The 18,150-nt window shown below is 48.3% G+C and overlaps 1 protein-coding gene across 8 annotated transcripts in view; it reads left to right on the forward strand.

Moving 5' to 3' along the window:
- Window positions 1-2,917: 2,917 nt before the first annotated feature.
- Window positions 2,918-18,150, forward strand: part of LOC146333950 (ran-binding protein 3-like) — a 48,066-nt gene continuing 32,833 nt past the window's right edge. For all 8 annotated transcript variants that reach the window (XM_084825269.1, XM_084825273.1, XM_084825272.1 and 5 more), the window contains exons 1-2: window positions 2,918-3,059; window positions 10,573-10,628. In XM_084825269.1, coding sequence (XP_084681395.1) covers window positions 3,038-3,059; window positions 10,573-10,628 — 78 coding nt within the window. In that variant the 5' untranslated portion in view covers window positions 2,918-3,037. The remainder of the gene's footprint in view (window positions 3,060-10,572; window positions 10,629-18,150) is intronic.

The following is an 18,150-nucleotide window of genomic DNA, read 5'->3' on the forward strand; positions in this document are numbered from 1 at the left end:
CAAACCTAGACAGCATAGTAAGAAGCAGAGACATCACCTTGCCCACAAAGGTCCGTCTAATCAAAGCTATGGTTTTCCCAGTAGCAAGGTATGGCTGTGAGAGCTGGTCTATAAGGAAGGCTGAGCGCCGAAGAATCGATGCCTTCGAACTGTGGTGCTGGAGAAGACTCTTACGAGTCCCCTGGACTGCAAGGAGTACAGATCAGTCCATCCTAAAGGAAATCAACCCTGACTGCTCACTGGAAGGACAGAGACTGAAGCTGAAGCTCAAATATTTTGGCCACCTAATGTGAAGGTCCGCATAATTAAAGCAATGGTATTCCCCGTAGTAACCTATGGCTGCAAGAGCTGTACCATAAGGAAAGCTGAGCGAAGGAAGATAGATGCTTTTGAACTGTGGTGCTGGAGGAAAATTCTGAGAGTGCCTTGGACTGCAAGAAGGTCAAACCAGTCCATACTCCAGGAAATAAAGCCAGACTGCTCACTTGAGGGAATGATCGTAAAGGCAAAACTGAAGTACTTTGGCCACATGATAAGACAGGATACCCTGGAGAAGATGCTGATGCTTGGGAAAGTGGAAGGCAAAAGGAAGAGGGGCCGACCAAGGGCAAGGTGGATGGATGATATTCTGGAGGTGATGGACTCGACCTTGGGGGAGCTGGGGGTGGCGACGGCCAACAGGAAGCTCTGGCGTGGGCTGGTCCATGAAGTCACGAAGAGTCGGAAGTGACTGACCGAATAAACAACAAAATGTGAAGAGAAAACTCCCTGGAAAATACCCTGATGCTGGGAAAGACTGAAGGCAAAAGGAGAAGGGGACGGCAGAGGATGAGATGGCTGGATAGCATCACCGATGCAATGAATATGGACTTGAGCACACTCCGGGAGAGAGTGCAGGACAGGAAGGCCTGGCGTGCTCTGGTCCATGGGGTCACGAAGAGTTGAGACACGACTTAACGACTGAACAACATAAAAGGCGTGTACTGCCCCTTACTGGATGCTGATTTCTCTTGAGACTTCTGCCTTGCTTAAGCAATAAACACGTGTCTGATCCAGAGCTTACCCGTGTGTAGTTGATTATTGGACCCTCAGCTAGACAACGAAAATGTGAGCGTGTTCCGCTCTTACCACAATGCAAGGGAATGATAGCAGTAATCATGATAATAAAGTACTACTAATAAGAACACAGAGAGTAATACATTTTACATTGGCTCCTATATAGTTTATCCTGATGTGCTTTATCCCAGTATTGTTTTAACTATGGTTGTGATATTATTACTAATTTGGTTATTTATTTTGCCTTGCTATTGGTGCTATGGAAATTTCAGTTGTCGTATGTCTGTTATCCCATGGTTTTATAAGCTAGGCTATGTCTATTCTATGAATATGGACTTGAGCACGGAGAGAGCGCAGGACAGGAAGGCCCGGCGTGCTCTGGTCCACGGGGTCACGAAGAGTCGGACACGACTGAACGGCTGAACAACAAGAATGTCTATTCTACCTCTGTGTGAGACTGCCACGCTGACAGAGACACAGCGCCTGATCAGAGACTCAGGAATGCCGAGACTGTGTTTACGTAGAGCACACGACCATCTCCCCGCTGCCCCTCTCTGCGCATGCCCGAGTATGTGAAAGGCGCGGCCTGCTTCCCGTCTCCTTCTCCGCTAGACAAAGAGGTTAGTGGAGCGCAAGCGTAACGCAGCCCCCAGAGGCTTGTGTATATAAGCTTCTGGATCACACTACTTGATTGCCATCTCTGCTGGTGCGTTAGCCCCAAGGGCTGCCTTATTCTGCAGAATAAGACCGTGTTGGACCAGACCTCTGCCTCCTCCCGTTCTGGGTAGACAAATTGGACGAGTCTGCCAGGGACAGGACACAATTTTTGTAACAGTAGTATTATTATTTATTTATTTCTATACTGCCCAATAGCCGAAGCTCTCTGTAGTAGTAGCAGTAATAGTAGTAGATGTTATTATATTTATTATTGTATGTGTGCTTATTAATAGCTTTTTATTTTGTTATTACTTTAAGTATTATCTGAAGTATTAGAGGGAATACTAATAGGAATAATCAACTAACAACGGTAAAACACTGCTAATAAGAACACATCGCACAATATGGTGATAGTATTTTGAGTCTTTTTTCTTTACTGTTCACCACTTGAGAAACTTTTTGAGATATAGAGCAGTATATGCCTTTTGTAAAAGAAAAATATGAACATAAATCATATTTATTACTATTAATAACCATTATTAATATTAACATGTTATTTAATGGGAACAACAGCAATCAAAATATTAATAACCTTCTAGTATTAATATGTGTTTGATAACTATAATTATATATTGGTAATGATAATGATGATAATAATAATAATTTACAATGCAACTTTATTAGCATGACCTGACCTCATGTAGTACTTAAATGAGCGGTACAACAGTTCAGCCTTTTAGTCGTTAGAGTGAGCTACCTATATGATGTCTCTGCGCATGCGCCCGTCTCATCGAATCATAGAATAGCAGGGCTGGAAGGGGCCTACAAGGCCACAGAGTCCAACCCCCTGCTCAATGCAGGAATCCAAGTCAGAGCATGCCCGGCAGGTGGCTCTCCAGCCTCGTCTTGAACGCCTTCGGTGTGGGGGAGCCCACCGCCTCCCCAGGTCATGGGCTCCATTGTCTCTTCTCAAGGCTAAACAGGCCCAGGTCTTTCAAACACGCCCCATGTCTCCTTTCGGAAGGACATGGGGCGGCCGGAGCAAGACCGCTGAGCGGGATGATAGCGCGCATGTGTGCTGCATATACTCTGGGCTGGAGGGAGGGGGCGCGTTGCGCGTGCGTTGCAGCTCTGCCCCTTTTGGGTCTGAGCGGGGTTGAACGGGCGCGCTATGCGCATGCGCGGCAGGGCGTCGCCGCGGCCCCGCCCGCCGCCACCGTATATGCATGCTCCGTGGCGGCCCGCGCGGCTTCTAAGCGACCGGGCAGAGCTGCGTTTGCCCGTCGTTGGCGCGGCGCATTGTGGGAGTGATTAAGGAAGTAAAATGGCGGATCTGGCCAACGAAGGTAGGCGGCGGGGCCGAGTCCAGGCGGAGAGGGTGGGCGCCGCGGCCCGGGGGTCTGGGACTTTCCTGTTTTCCCTCCACGTGTTGTCAGTAGAATGAACGATGAAGCTGAATGATGAGGAGAGCGGTGCCAGCCAGTTGCATTTTCAGATCTGGGCAGCGCTCCCCTCCGTTCATAGAATCACAGAATAGCAGGGTTGGAAGGGGCCTACAAGGCCATCGAGTCCAACCCCCTGCTTAATGCAGGAATCCGAGTCAGAGCATCCCTGACAGATGGCTGTCTAGCCTCGTCTTGAACACCTCCAGTGTGGGGGAGCCCACCGCCTCCCTGGGGAACAGTTCCACTGTCATATTGCTCTAACAGTCAGGATGTTTTTCCTGATGTTCAGCTGGAATTTGACTTCCAGTAACTTGAGCCCATTATTCCGTGTCCTGCACTCTGGGATGATCAAGAAGAGATCCTGGCCTTCCTCTCTGGGACAACCTTTCAAGTACTTGAAGAGCGCTATCCTATCTCTCCTCAGTCTTCTCTTCTCAAGGCTAAACAGGCCCAGTTCTTTCAGTCTCTCTTCATAGGGCTTTGTTTCCAGTCCCCTGATCATCTTTGCTGCCCTCCTCTGAACCCTCTCCAGCTTGTCTGCATCTTTCTTAAAGTGTGGTGCCCAGAACTGGACACAGTACTCCAGATGAGGCCTAACCAGTGCTGAGTAGAGGGGAACTAGTACTTCCCGGGATTTGGAAGCTATGCTTCTATTAATGCAGCCCCAAAGAGCATTTGCCTTTTTTGCAGCCACATCTCATTGTTGGCTCATCTTCAGCTTGTGATCGACAACAATTCCAAGGTCTTTCTCACATGTAGTGTTGTTGAGCCACGTATCCCCCACTTTGTAACTGTGCATTTGGTTTCTTCTTCCTAGGTACAGAACTTGGTATTTATCCCTATTAAATGTCATTCTGTTGTTTTCTGCCCAAAGCTCCAGCCTATCAAGATCACTTTGAATTTTGCTTCCTTGACCATATGCCTATCGATCTCAAGCTACAATCCTGCCCCTTCAGCCTGTACGTCGCCTTTGCCAGGGGGGTCATAGGTATCCCATATCTTTTGGGGGAAGACTGAGCCAAAGTAGGAGTTGAGCACCTCTGCCTTTTCTTGGTCATCTGTTATCATTTTGCCATCCTTATTTAATAGCTGAACCACCATTTCTTTCCTCTGCCTTTTACTATGCACGTAGCTGAAGAAAGCCTTTTTGTTGCTTTTAGCCTCCCTCGCTAGCCTCAGCTCGTTCTCAGCTTTAGCCTTCCTGACGCCATCCCTGCAATTCTGTGCTACCTGCCTGTACTCTTCCTTTGTTACTTGGCCTTCTTTCCACTTCCTATAATAGGCTGCGGCAGCTTAGTGGTTAAGACGCTGAACTGCAGACTGGAAGGTCGGCAGGACAGCAGTTCGAGACCCGAGTGCTGCATGACGGAGTGAGCTCCCGTCTTCAGTCCCAGCTTCTGCCAACCTAGCAGTTAGAAAGCAAGAAATGGCAAGTAGTTAAATAGGTACCGCCTCGGCGGGAAAGGTAACAGCGTCCTGTGCACCTCGGTGTTCAGTCATGCCGGCCACATGACCACAGAAGCGTCTTCAGACAGCGCTGGCTCTTCGGCTTAGAAACGGGGATGAGCACCGCACCCTAGAGTCAGACACGACTGGTTGGGGATACCTTTACCTTTTACCACTTCCTCTATGTGTCCTTTTTTGTTTTCAGGTCATCTCTAAGGTTTTTGTGAAGCCACATTGGCTTCTTCTTTTGTCCTCCACCTTTTCTTCTTGTTGGAATTGTTTGTAATTGTGACTTGAAAATTTCCTTTTTTAAAAGCTCCCACCCATCTTGGGCTCCTTTTCTCATTAGTGTCGCTTGCCATGGGACCTTACTGATCATTGTTCTGAGTTTATTAAAATCAGCTTTCCTAAAATCCAGGGTATGCATTTGACTACACTTGGCTTTTGCTTCCCTTAGAACCTTCCTCTCTTTCTTGCATTTATTATTAACACTTTTTTTTTTCAAGGCTACTGTGGAATAGGTTGAGTAGGAGAGTATCTCTGAACATGGGCAGAGGGCACGAGGAGAGCAGCATCTGGCAGGCAGGGTTCAGCCCTGGGGCATCTCTCTTCTCCCCCCTCAGGGTGACAGTGACAGAAATGGTGGAGGATGGGAGTGCCTCTGAGCATGGGTGGAGTACCTGGCTAAATGGAACCACCCTCAAAGCCAGGCAGATTCAGCCTTGGGCAGTTCTCTCCTCTCACATTCTGTAATTGACACAGACTTTCCTTAATTTGTGCCCTCTGGGTGTTTTGGGCTTCACCTCCCATCAGCCCCACCCAGTATAGCCCGTGGTCAGGAACCCTGAGAATTGTAGTCCAAAACATCTGGAGGGCACCACTTTGGTGGGAAGGCTGGTTTAGTTAACCCCAGGCAGTCTCTCTTTTTCACAGTGAGGAAATAGATAAAAGGTGAAGGGTGCCTCTGAGCATGGTTGGAGTGCCTGCTGAGAGGGAACAATGCTACCCAGGTAGGGTTTAGGTGTTGGCTGCCCCCATCTGCATCTAGGCTGTTGATTGTTTTTTTTCTTTTTTACCTAGCTCCCCTGGAATAAGGTCAAACAAGAAAATTCCTCTGTGCAGGGGCAGAGGCCATGGCTAAGGGAAAGAAAGGGGTGAACCATGCCAGGTGGGCAGGCAGGGTCCAAGCCAGAGCAGATTCTCTGTTGTTGACACTGACTGCTTTCAGCTGACTTGGAATAGATACTAAGAGACAAGAGCACCCCTGAGCATGGGTGGCATTGGGCAGCCCCTGTTGTTGACGCTGGTCTTTCTAGACTGCCTTGGAATAGATGAATTAGAGATTAAGAGTGCAGTCCTTCAGGGTTAGACAGAAAAAAGTCCTACAGCTCCCAGCAAGCCCCAACCGGCATGGCTAGCTGGGGCATGTTGGGAGTTGTAGGACTCTTTTCTGTCTAAACCTGCATAGGATTGCACCCTAAAAGGATTGGAATGCCTTTGAGGGGAGGCAATAGCAGGAAAGCAGAATAGTTCTGGACAATTTCTTCTCCCCTTTCCCACAACCCCTCTACAGAGAGGTCATTGACACAGATTTTTCTAGACTTCTTGAGATGGGCTTGGAGTAGGTGAATTAGATAGGCTTCCAAGGAAGCATCTCTCTCTCTCTCTCTCTCTCTCTCTCTCTCTCATTGATTCTTAAGCAGCGAAAAGAGAGAGGAACAGAGAAAGTGAGGGAAATGTGGAAATTAATAAATAAAGGCGAGGATGTCTCTGAGCATAGGCAGAGTGGAGTATTGCTACGAAGCCACACTTCGGCCCTGAGCGTATTTGTCTTTCATTTTGACACTGGGTTTCTAGACTGCCTAAGGTGCCCTAGGAAGGACTTCTCCTACCTGAGCTCCTCCAGATGTGTTGGACTACAACTCCCATCATGCTCCAGCCAGCAAGGCTTAGCCCAACGCAGCTGGAGGGCACCAGTTTGGGAAAGAATATATGGATAAATATGAGTGCATCTGAGGATGGTCAGAGTGATTACTACTTTCCCACACATCTAAACTGAAGAAGAAAAGCTCTGAAACTATCCATCTATCCCACTAATTCCTAGACAGAAAGAAGTCATGTGTACGCATGCGAAGATGAGTTAGGAACTACAGTGAGGGTGCCTCTGGGCATAAGCAGTGTCTGATAAGAGGAACATCACTCACAGGCAAGTTCTGCCTTGACAACACTCTATCCCTCCCATCCTCTCATGGATTCCTGGAAAGAGAGTGAAAGAAAGTGCTTAGAGTGCTGGAATATGTGAATAATTATAGTACCTCAGAGCATATTCAGAGTAGCTTGCTCTACTCCCCCACAGATACACACACCTGGTGTGAATGAACAGTGTTTCCGGGCAGATATCTCTCTACCTTCACTAATTTCCCACATTTACGCTAATTTCCCAGGCTCACAGAGATAAATGGCTTGAGGTGTGCAGGGATATTGTCAGGGCACAAATGGCCTAGCCTTGAACATGTGAATACGTTCCTCTGATCTTCTCCCACGTCTGGGATGAGGTGAATGCTTTGAGGCACCCTCTTTTTCCCCAGGGAAGCCTAGTAAAATCAGTGAGATGGGAGACCAGAGGGGAAGATTCACACCCCCACTGACTCCTAGATGGAAGATGTGTTAGGCTAGCTTGGGGTCTGTGAACCAGTAATGAAAGATGAGTTCTGTGGTGTAAGTAGAGAGGGTAGAAGCAATGCCAGATTACGGTGTTTCAAAACTCGGCCTACGGACCTGCAGATGTGGGCAACACCGAGCTTTCCGCACAGACACGTTGGAGGCCGAAGAGACACATATTTATTTATTTTGTTTTCTGTGGCAATGCAGCATTAAAACTGGATGTGTGGCATTAGGATGTGAAAAGGGACAAACATCTTCTGGGAGTGTTTTAAGGCTGGGGAAACTGGTGTGGAGTTGACCATTCTTTTGAGATGTAGGCTTGGGAGTCCGTTGGCATATGTCTGAACCAGTCCTAAAAAGGCTCATCACGATTTGAAGACTAGGGCATTATTATTATTATTATTATTATTATTATTATTATTATTATTATTATTTTGCAGGGGTTCTTCTAGTTCTTTGATTACCCTCCCACCTTCTGCTCAGTGCTAACAGGAGACTCCTGGCCTGGTTCTGAAGGAGGCTACTTTTTTAAAGCCTGCAGCTCCTTGACCAGGGATGGTTGCCATGGTTAACTCCTTGTGCCCCTGTGTGGCATCCATTGATGGGCTCGTGCTCTGCAGCTGATCTGTGCACGTGCCCCACCCCGCCACACCACACCACCCAGCCTGTCGTGTGGTAGTTGTAATTATGATGCGATGAATCATCCCTCAGAGAACTATGAATGAGAGCTGCTGATTAACCTGAGTTTTACCTTCTCCTTTACCCACACAACTGGAAGGATTTTCTAGGGTTAATCCTCTCTGACCCCATTTGACCAGACTTGTTAGATTGTTGGCGTTTGGGAGCACATGGCTTGCATTTGGCTCTTGGCCAGATTGCTCCGACTGGGATGGTTGGAGAGAGCAGTTAACAAAACACCCATTGCAGCAAAGCCCCCTGTTCGGTCTGGGGTGACTCAAAATACACATCGCGATTGAAATTTAGGGAGTTTGGAGGTAGGTCTTCTAAACACAGTAAGGGCATAACACTCTTCTGCAACGTGGTGCTGTCCAGATGTGTTGGCTGATGTAACACCCATCATTCCCAAAGACAGTATTCAGAGGGAGCTTGCTACTCAATGTGTTTATTTCAGTTCATGCCCAAGAACATGTTTAAACCGTCCTTCATCCTTGCAGACAGCAGGGCAGTGTACAAATATAAAACAAGCGACAAAGCCCCCTCACCAGAACTGCATCTGTTTTCCTTATTATTAAAGAAAGAAGGCCTTTGATACAATAATGCAGACAAAATCGGCCAATGAAACGGATTTGAGCTGGCACCAAATCCATTGCGGTGTTGGTGCTCCAGTCTCACCTCCATGTGCAGGGTCTTCTGCAGTCAGGGTGCCACCACCGAGAAGGCGCTGTCCCTTGTCAACAGATGATAGACCCGAGGCATTTGGAGAAAAGCTTCCCCTGACAATGGAAAGTCACAGGCAGACTGGGATAGGGAGGTTTCCTTTCAGGTGCATAATCGTACTCATAAGAACATCAAAACATAATGTTCTGATAATGGAGGTTGGACTCAATGGTCTTATAGGTCCCTTCCAACCCTGCTATTCTATGATCTTCTGGGATCAGGCCAAAAGTCCATCTAATTCTGCATCCTGCTTCACACAGCAGCCAACCAGATTCCTCTGGGAAGCCCACAAGCGGGGTATGCGGGGGGTATTTATTTAATTTATTTCATTTCTATACCACCCAATAGCTGAAGCTCTCTGGACGGTTCACAAAAATCAAAACCAGAAAGTGCAGCATAAAACAGTGCAAAATATGGAAGCTTAAAACCACAGTATAACAGTACAACCAGAATAAAACGTAGTAGCAATGCAGAGGTTTAAAATATAGATTTTAAACACCGAAGGGTACCAGCCTTTCTCTTCTTCTGCTGCCCCAAGGCAACTTATACAGAGTTAGACCGCCTCTGAACACAGGGGTTCCATATGCTGTCATGACTAATTGCCAATGATAGGGCTTTGCTCCTCTGTGAATTTATCCAGACCCTTTTTAAAGCTGTCTAAAGGAGGCACTGTTTAGGGGGCTTTAAAAGGCAGCAAATTCTGGCTCTTTGGAAAGAGCTTCTGAATGTGTGGCCTTCACAAAAGCAGCTCCTGCCGATTTCCATTCAGCGCACACATCAGAAAGTCCAGATGGATTGCGCCCCTAGCTAATGCCTTTGGTAGTGCTGCTTGAGGGTTCTGGAAGAGAAACAGATGTTGTTTTGGAGGCTCTTCAAAAGTTTGTGCAAAATGTGTTGGGTGCTGGCATGTAAATAAGTGCTTGGGTACAGAATAATACCTTGTTCTGTACCGGGAAAAGATGGGTACCCTAGTTTTAAAATGAGGTCCTAATTCTGCAATGACTTGGTCTGATGGCTGCAGTCCTGCACACACTTAAAAGGAAGTAGGATCAAATGCGTTTATTTATGACAATGATTTACGTGGCGCTTTTCAGGACCAAGCAATGTACACCAAATAAAAGAAATAACAGAACATGTAAGCATAGGCAGAAAGTGTAAGCATAAGGTAGACATGACTAAAATAGACACCTGAGATCAACTGCCTTGGATCGCTCAATCCCCTTTAGGGAGGGGTGGACAAGATGTCCTGCAGACTGCATGCAACCCCTGAGGCATTTTCCTGCGGTCCCTGGGTCTCCACCATTAAAAATCCCCTGTGATTTTGTTTGGAAGCAGAATCATGCTCCCATGATTCTGGTTATAAACGAGGTGCACACTTTGCATGCTCCTTGTTTCCTTATTTCAGAGGTGTCAATTGCAGGGGAAAGGAGTGGCCTTCAGTGGAGGGGGGCAATGTGGCCCCTGAAGGTTGCCCATCCCTACCTTAAGGGAATGCAGTAGTAAGGCCTTCTTGAATACCAGTTAAGTAGAAGAGAGTTCCAGGACTGTGGGGCCACCACCAAGAAGGCCTTTCTCATGTGTTGCCAGTGTCACTGTTCTTAAATGTTCCTGCCTCTGTAACCATTTTTCTGTCCACAACTGCACATTTGGTGGGCAAGAAAGGAACATGAAGGTTGACTGAGAGATGTTGTTGTTGTTGTTCAGTCGTTAAGTCGTGTCCGACTCTTCGTGACCCCATGGACCATAGCACACCAGGCCTTCCTGTCCTCCGCTGTCTCCCAGAGTGTGCTCAAGTTCATGACTGAGAGATACTCATTTCCAAATCTGTGAAAAGGGAAACTGATGCATGCTTGTGTTTGTCTCGATATGCAGTCATGCATGTTTCCTTCTATTTATCTATTTCCAGAAAAGCCCGCCATTGCGCCTCCTGTCTTTGTGTTTCAGAAGGATAATGCATCGAAGGTAAGGAAGACCTTTTGTGAGGGGGTTTTCGACGCTAGCTGTAGATGGCGGATAACAGGTGGTTCTGGCTTAGAAGTTGTGGTTGGAGGACATGCTTCAGGTCTCAGTGGGAGAGACTGGGAACGGGTTTCCCCTGTGTGTTGCCGAGGAGCTCGGGCGGGTTCTGGGGCACCCCCAGAATGGCACCCAGCATTCCTCTGTGGCTAGTGAAGCTTGGTGCTGGGTGGGTGGGGGAGCATGTGCACCCTTCTCATGGAAGACCCCCCACTCCCGAAGCCTCCACAGAACTCTCCCAGCTTGTGAAACAACTGGTGGAGGGGGAGGAGGGAGGATGGCCAGGTCTCTTTGTCATGCAGAAATGAAAGGTTTGTGAGATGCTTTAATGTGTTCATTTATTACTACATGGGCCTCCTTCCCTCCTGTAAAGTTCATGTGGGCTGCTTACTGACAGCAGACGGAACGAGAGAGGGTGGCAAAAGAGTTGCTGGTGGGACTCCAGCGTTGAATCCGTCTGTCGGTTAGACCGTGCGCTTTCAAAACAAAAGGGAACGCCTTTTGGAAGCTGCCTCATCCCAAATCAGCCCGTATTACCTGTAGCTGGAGTGGGCAATTCATAGCCCTCCAGATGCTGACATCTCCCTTCTTCCCTCGCCGTTGGCTGAGGCTGATGCAAGTTGTAGGCCCAAACATCTGGAGGGCTGCAGGTTGCCCACCCTGGTCTATAGTCCATCCCAGCATTCCCCAAATCTGGTGGCCCCCAGAAGTGTTGGGCTACAATTCCCAGCATGGAGTCTTCACGGACTGGCAGAAGTTTATTCCAACCCTAAGTGGAGGTGTCAGCAATTAAAGCTGGGACTTCTCTCATGCAAAGCAGATGTTTTCCCCCTGAGTTGTGGTACTTTGCTGTTCAGGAAGCCCCATTGCTAGGGAAGCAGATTTTCTTTAAGTGGTAACGTTGAATGCACTTCTGTCATATTTATATATATTTATCCAAAACTGCAGATGGCAATCACTACCTTAGAAACCACATTCTAAGAGGAAAGCCCATCCGGGGTGGTTGGGTCGACAACAACATCCTGTGACCGGTGTGTGCATTATCTCAAACAGAATCAAGTCTGCTTGTTTCAGAAGTATTGTTTTGACCCATAAGCTCATTTGACCAAAAGAGCAGTCAGTTTATCGAAAAACTCATATGATTAATCAATTAAAATTTATTTAACTGGGCTGCAGCCCTGATTTTTTTTGTTCAGTTGGCCTACTGCTCTTATTTTCTGGTACCGCTATGTCAATCAAAGCACTGCATTTTGTGCAGTTTTGCGGAAAGGGTGGGCCTGGGACTAGGGGGTGACTCAGCTGAGCTTGGTTGTCATGCATCGTCTTTGTTGGGTTGGGAAGGAAATATGCCCTGTTCTTGAGATTAATCCTAACATTCTTTGGGTTTTTGATCTGATGCAGTCCGAGACTGCCTCTTCCTCAAGCTACTCGTATGAGAGATTGCTAGGTGCCCCTGTTGCAGGGGTGGCCAGAAAGTAGATCTCCCAGAAGCCCCTGCCAGCATGGCCAATGGTCAGAAATGCTGGGTGTTGAAGTCTAAAACATCCAGAGATCTACTTTCTGCCCTCCCACCCCTGCTAGTTAGCAGTAAGATGTCTTGTATGAAAGGAGGTGGGTTTGGGATGAAGGTTAGAACTTCAGATTCATGAAAAGCATGCGAGGAATAATTTTAAGAGTGTGGCAGTGGGGCCTTTGGGGAACTCTTTCTGCCATCTCTCTTGTCTTCAGGTGATGGCATCGAGTTTTGAGTCCCATTGTAGCAGGAGAGGGACTCAGCTCTGTGGCATGGTAGTTCTGTGCGGACCTGGAGGGGAATCAGGCATGCCTCTCTTTCTCTTGATGTTTGAATTAACTCTCTGGGTACGTTGGTGGCTGTCAGAAGCTTCTTGGGTGATGTAAGGAAAAGCCAGAGTAATGCATGCTGAAGTTTTAAAATGCAGGGGCGTTTGTCGGTTTTCTGTATTTTGTGAAACCGTGTGCCAGTTCTTGTTGTTTTAACCTCATTTGGGGAAGGGGAAGTGTGAGGCCTTTGGGGGGATGAATGACCCACAGAGAAGGGTCTGTGTTATCTGTCATGTTGCAAATGGTGTGTGTGGTTGTGCAAAAGCAGCCTTCCCCAACCTGGCACCCTCCAGATGTGTTGGACTACAACCCCCATAACCCCAGCACTTGGCCACACTGGCTGTGAGTGATGGGAGTTGTAGTCCAACACATCTGGAGGGTTCCAGGTTGGGGACAGCAGTGCTCAAGCTTCCTTTACAAGGTTGTGCAGTTCAGCCCAGTGGCGGTAGATCTTAAAGCACTGTGCAACCTGATCCTGTGAGTGTCTCCTCAGAAGCAAATCCCATGTATTTATATTTTGATTTCTATATTTAAAATAGTTGCATCCCACATTTCCTCGTATCGTTCATGGCGGCTTAGAAGAAGTAATAAAATACAGTGCAGTTAAAGCTGCTTGTAAAAACGCCTGTCTTGCATTGCAGCCTTCAGAGCTTAATAATGGGGCAGATGAATCATAGAATAGTAGGGTTGGAGGGGGCCTGTAAGGCCATCAAGTCCAACCCCCTGCTCAATGCCAGAATGCTGCATTGTTTTCCAAGCAAGTTGTGGGGAAGTTTTATGGGGTGTTGCTGTGCCTTCATGAGCTCTTGAATAGCCCCTTGGCCAGAAAGAAGACGCTTTGGATAACCAAGCAGGGATCTTGGCTACTGTAAGCTGGTAGAGAATTGGTACTTTCCCCTTTGAGGCTGTCACTGTGGCGCATATGGTGTGCATCAGTCCGTGTGGGAAGGTGAGCAAGGTGCTCATGTGGGTCTATTTACATGGCTGTTCTAATGCATTTATGACTGGGCTGGCAAAAGGGTGGCAGAACTGACTAGGAGAAGCCAAATTATCCAAGCAAACGGTCAGGCAAGAACCCCTCTGGGGGAGTTGCAGAAGAACCCCCGCCAAACTCTGGAGGACTAAAATCATCAGTGGTTTGTAAGTGTCTGTGGAGTGGGCTGTTCTGTTTTTTTGAAGCGGGAGCCTCTGACTGCAACATTTCAAGGAGGCAGACCACTTGGCTGCACCGTGGATTTCTGCTGTGCCTCATCTGACTGGGCAAACGTCCTTGCTTTTTCCATCCCAGGGTCCTGTGTTTAAAAGTCCTTGTTTTAAGGACCCATCCGGTGATCCAGCTGGTGGCGTTCCAGCAGCCTTGTCCAGAAGCCTGATGCAGTCCGGCGGCTTGCTGAGGAGGACGCCTCTGGAGAATGTCTTGGTCAATGAGGGAACAGTAGGGGTGTAGTGAAAACCTGCGAGAACCCTCTTCCAATTTACAGTAGTCAAATTTCTTTCTTGGTTACCTGAACCATGTAATGCCACTTCTGGCTTGCTTGCAGTGGCTACCTGCGCATTTCTGAGTCCGATTCCAGGTGTTGGTTGAGACCTACAAAGGCGTATACAGCTTGGGAATGCGATACCTGATGGAGCACTTCTCCCAGTATGAGCCTGCCTGTGCCCTACAATCAGCATCATCTGAGTGCCTCCCCCGAGGGAGGTTCAGAGCATGGCAGCAAGGGAGAGGGCCTTTTCAGTGGTGGCCCCCTGATGTTGGAAAGCTCTTCCCAACGAGGCACAAACATTGCCATCTTTTTGGTGCCAGGTTAAGACTTTCCTCTCCTCCCAGGTGTTTGGCAGCATATGATGGGCTCTTTAAGGCCTCAGTTGAATTGCTTATGGCCATCACTGACGTAGTTGTTTTGTGGGGTGGCTGCGTTTTCATGGGTAATAGTTGTCGCTGTATTAAACGTTGTATGCCTTGATTCTGTTGTAACTTTAAGTCACCTTGAGCCTTTCTCTTTTTTGAGAAAGGCGTTGAAGGCATTTCAGAAATCATCATCGTCGTTCATGTGCTGTTGCCAACTCCCATAAAGCCAGAGATGCTTGGGGGGGAAGGAGGTAGGAAACGCAGCCAGCCCAGCCTCTGAGCCCTAACAGCTGACACCGTTATGCCTGCCGGCTGCTGACAAGTGGCCTAGGCGTGAGCTGCCAGGGTTAGGGAGACAAAAGGCCCCCACCGGATGCTGCTCCATCCTTTTGCTGCCTGGTACTGAAGGGCTGTTGTTGTTCTTTGCTCCCAGTCCCTTGCAGAGCAAAAAGGGGTGTCAGATTCAGGTGAGGACCCCCAGGGAGAGGCAGAGTCTCCTCACTGGGCTGTGGGTTGCCCCCAATCACCAGGGGAGTGCAACTTTGAGGCTGCCACCTGCTCCACTTCCTTGCATCCCTGCGGCTTCCCATATTGCTCCGGTTCAACCAGAACTGGCAGGGGTAATTCAGAGCCTACCAAGAACTTCTGGGGAAGCTCTTGGGTGGTTGTGTTTTATTTTTTGTTCCTGTTGCAAGCATGCCTTTCCTCCCCTTCAAAAATCCCTGTCATTTAACTTGTCGACAGCATGTTAATGGCTGCTTGATTTCTTCCTTCAGAAGTCATGCTCGCTGCCCCCTCTGTGGCTGTCAAAACAGACCTTTTGGGAGCATAGGAAGCTGCCTTCTACTGAGTATAACCATCAGTCCATCTAGCCCAGCATTGCCAACACAGACTGGCAGCAATGGCTCTCCAGGGTTTCTGGCAGGAATTTTCCCAGCCCTGACTGGAGATGCTTCCGGGGATCAAACCTGGAACATTCTGCATGCAAAGCAGGGGCTCTACCCCTGAGCTACAGTCATAGAATCATAGAATAATAAGGTTGGAAGGGGCCTGTAAGACCATCCAGTCCAAGTCAAAGCATCCCTGACAAGTGGCTGTCTGGCCTCATCTTGAATGCCTCCAGTGTGGGAGAGCCCAGCACCTCCCTAGGTCATGGGTTCCATTGTCCCACCCTGGGACAGTTTCAAAAAGGATGCTTTCTCTGAATCTCTTAACCCAAAGGAAAGTGAAAAGAGGCAACGGCTGAAAGGAGGAGGATCTGACCCATTATTTATACTGATGATTTCTGAACCACCTTTCCTCTAAAAGCCGTCACGGCGGTGCCCCAGCAAATCAGAACCATTGATAAAAACAAAAGAACAAGATTCCAGATTTTCAAACCCCAAAGCCTCCAGAAAACACAAAGAGTAATTTAAAAGGCCAGTTTAAAGAGATGTGTCTTGGCCCCTTTTCTAAAACTGGAGAGAGTGGGGGCTACTCGTAACACTAAATGGGGGGGCACATTCCACAATTTGGGAGCAATGCAGGGGAAAGCCCTTTCCTGTGTCCCCAACAAGCAGGGGGAGGTGTGTGTGTGGGGGGGTGTCTCCACAGAAGGGTCTCTCCTGCAGATCTAAATAACTAGGCCGGTTCATAGTGAGACAGGCGGTCCCTTAGATAGCCAGGTAGTCCCTTAGATAGCCAGGTAGGGCTTGAACAGCCCTCTGCATGTCTACTCAGAAGAAAGTCCCACTGAATTGGGTTGCAACCTAAGGCTCAAACCAGGCCCTTGCACTCAGCTGGGAAAGTAATGGGGAGCGGGGGCAGGCTTCAATCCAGGACCTTCTGCATGCAGAGCAGCTGCTATGCTGTGGAGCTCCAGCCTTTTCAGTCGTGGGGTGCTGTGATGTCTGCGCCATGCACCGGATCACAGCTTAGCTGCTGTGTTTTGCAACTGTTGCAGCTTCTGGGTGCTTTTCAAGGGTAGCCCTATGTCAGGGGCAGGCAAGTTGTAGCTCTCCAAGCGTTCTGGACGCATCATCCCTCACCGTTGGCTGTGCTTTCTGGGGCTGATGGGAATTGTAGGCTAACATGAGTGGCCCAGTCCTGCCCTATGTAGAGTGCTTAGAGAGAGAGAGAGAGAGTGTGTGTGTGTGTGTGTGTGTGTGTGTGGGAGAGAGAGAGAGAGAGAGATTTAGAGCTCCTTTCCCACTGGGGAAAGCATCCCCCACCTTCCCTAAGAACGCAGCATCATGATGTTCTGTACCATTTTCTTGCCTATAGCCTGGTTGGCCCTGAACGGCAAAGCCACCCCAAGGTTTTAAGCCAGGTCTTATGATGCATCTGGATGGTGCTCCAGATTATTTCTTTATTGGGTTTCTCCTCCTCCCATCGAATACTGTTAAAAACACCATTAAATAACTAATACATTAAGGTGAGATTTTTAAAAACCCCAGAAACTCTGTAAAAGCAGCATCCAACAGAAACAGAGCAGCCAAAGTTAAAAAGCTAAAAAAAAACCCCTGGGACAGTACAAGGAAAGCCTTTTCATCTGGGGCAAATTTCTGGAGGAAAAGGCTATTAAAAGCTACTAGTCCTGATGGCGGATAGGGAGACATTTTTCTCCCTCTCTCAAAATACTAGAACTAGTACCAAAATACTAGGTCATCCTATGAAGCTGATGGGTGGGAGATTCTGGACAGATCAAAGGAAGGACTTCTTCACACAGCCCAGAGTTAACCTATGGAACTCACTACCACGGGATGTAGTGATGGCCACCAATTTGCACAGCTTTAAAAGGGGGATGAACAGAGAAGAAGGCTATCAGTGGCTACTAGTCCTAATGGCTATGTGCCTTCAGTACCAGAAGCAGTAAGCTTATGTACACCAACTGCTGGGGAACATGGGCATGAGGGTGCTGTTGCACTCATGTCCTACTTGTGGTTTCCTGGTCAACAGCTGGCTGGCCACTGTGTGAACAGAATGCTGGACTAGATGGACCCTTGGTTTGATGCAGCAGGGCTCTTCTTAAGTTCTTATGTTTAGTAAAAAGGTCTTTACCTGGTGCTAGAAAGACATCTGAGTGGGCTCCAGGTGAGCCTCTCTGGTGAGAGCATTCCGAAGCTAGGGGCCACCACTAAGAAGGACTTCATTCTAATAGCCACAGTGATGGCTACTAGCCATCCGGTGGGAGAAGCTGGAGAAGGGCCTCTGATGAGGATCGCCAGGGACAGGCAGGGACGTGTGGAGACAGGCAGGCCAGCTTGAGCATCAATAAAGCTGCCACCCTAGACGTACTTTCCTGGGAGTAAGCATCATTAAGCACAGTTGGGCTGACTTCTGACAATTCAGGCATTGTATTTCACAGTTTAGGAAAAATATTGCTATGTAACCAAAGCAGGGAGACCTGATTTTAAGGCACCTGTCTCCAGCCTGGTCCCCTCCAGATGTGTTGGACTGCAGCTCCCATCAGCCCCAGCTTGGGGATGGATGTCTTACGAGGAGCCTTGGAGGAAGCAAGGCTGGGAGGAATCTCTGTGGCCCAGGGCAATTCTCTGGAAAGAAGCTTGGGCTCCGGAGTGGAAGTCGTGGGCTTCTCTCCATCTGCGTGGCCTCCTTCTGCATGTGGCCCACTCTCTTTGAGTTCATCAACCCTTTCTTTTGAGTTGCGGGCAGAGTGGCATGTTGACTCATGACAGGTGACCAGTCAAAGGGCTGTTTAGCCTCTCCTGAGCTTTGGGAGAATCTCTAAACCACCGGTATTCAAAAGGAGGCCTTTCTGAATGACCAGAGGTTGTC

The sequence above is a fragment of the Heloderma suspectum genome, chromosome W, assembly GCF_057233095.1.
Source record: "Heloderma suspectum isolate Gila_16-S chromosome W, 16-S_ref, whole genome shotgun sequence".
Lineage (NCBI taxonomy): Eukaryota > Metazoa > Chordata > Lepidosauria > Squamata > Helodermatidae > Heloderma > Heloderma suspectum.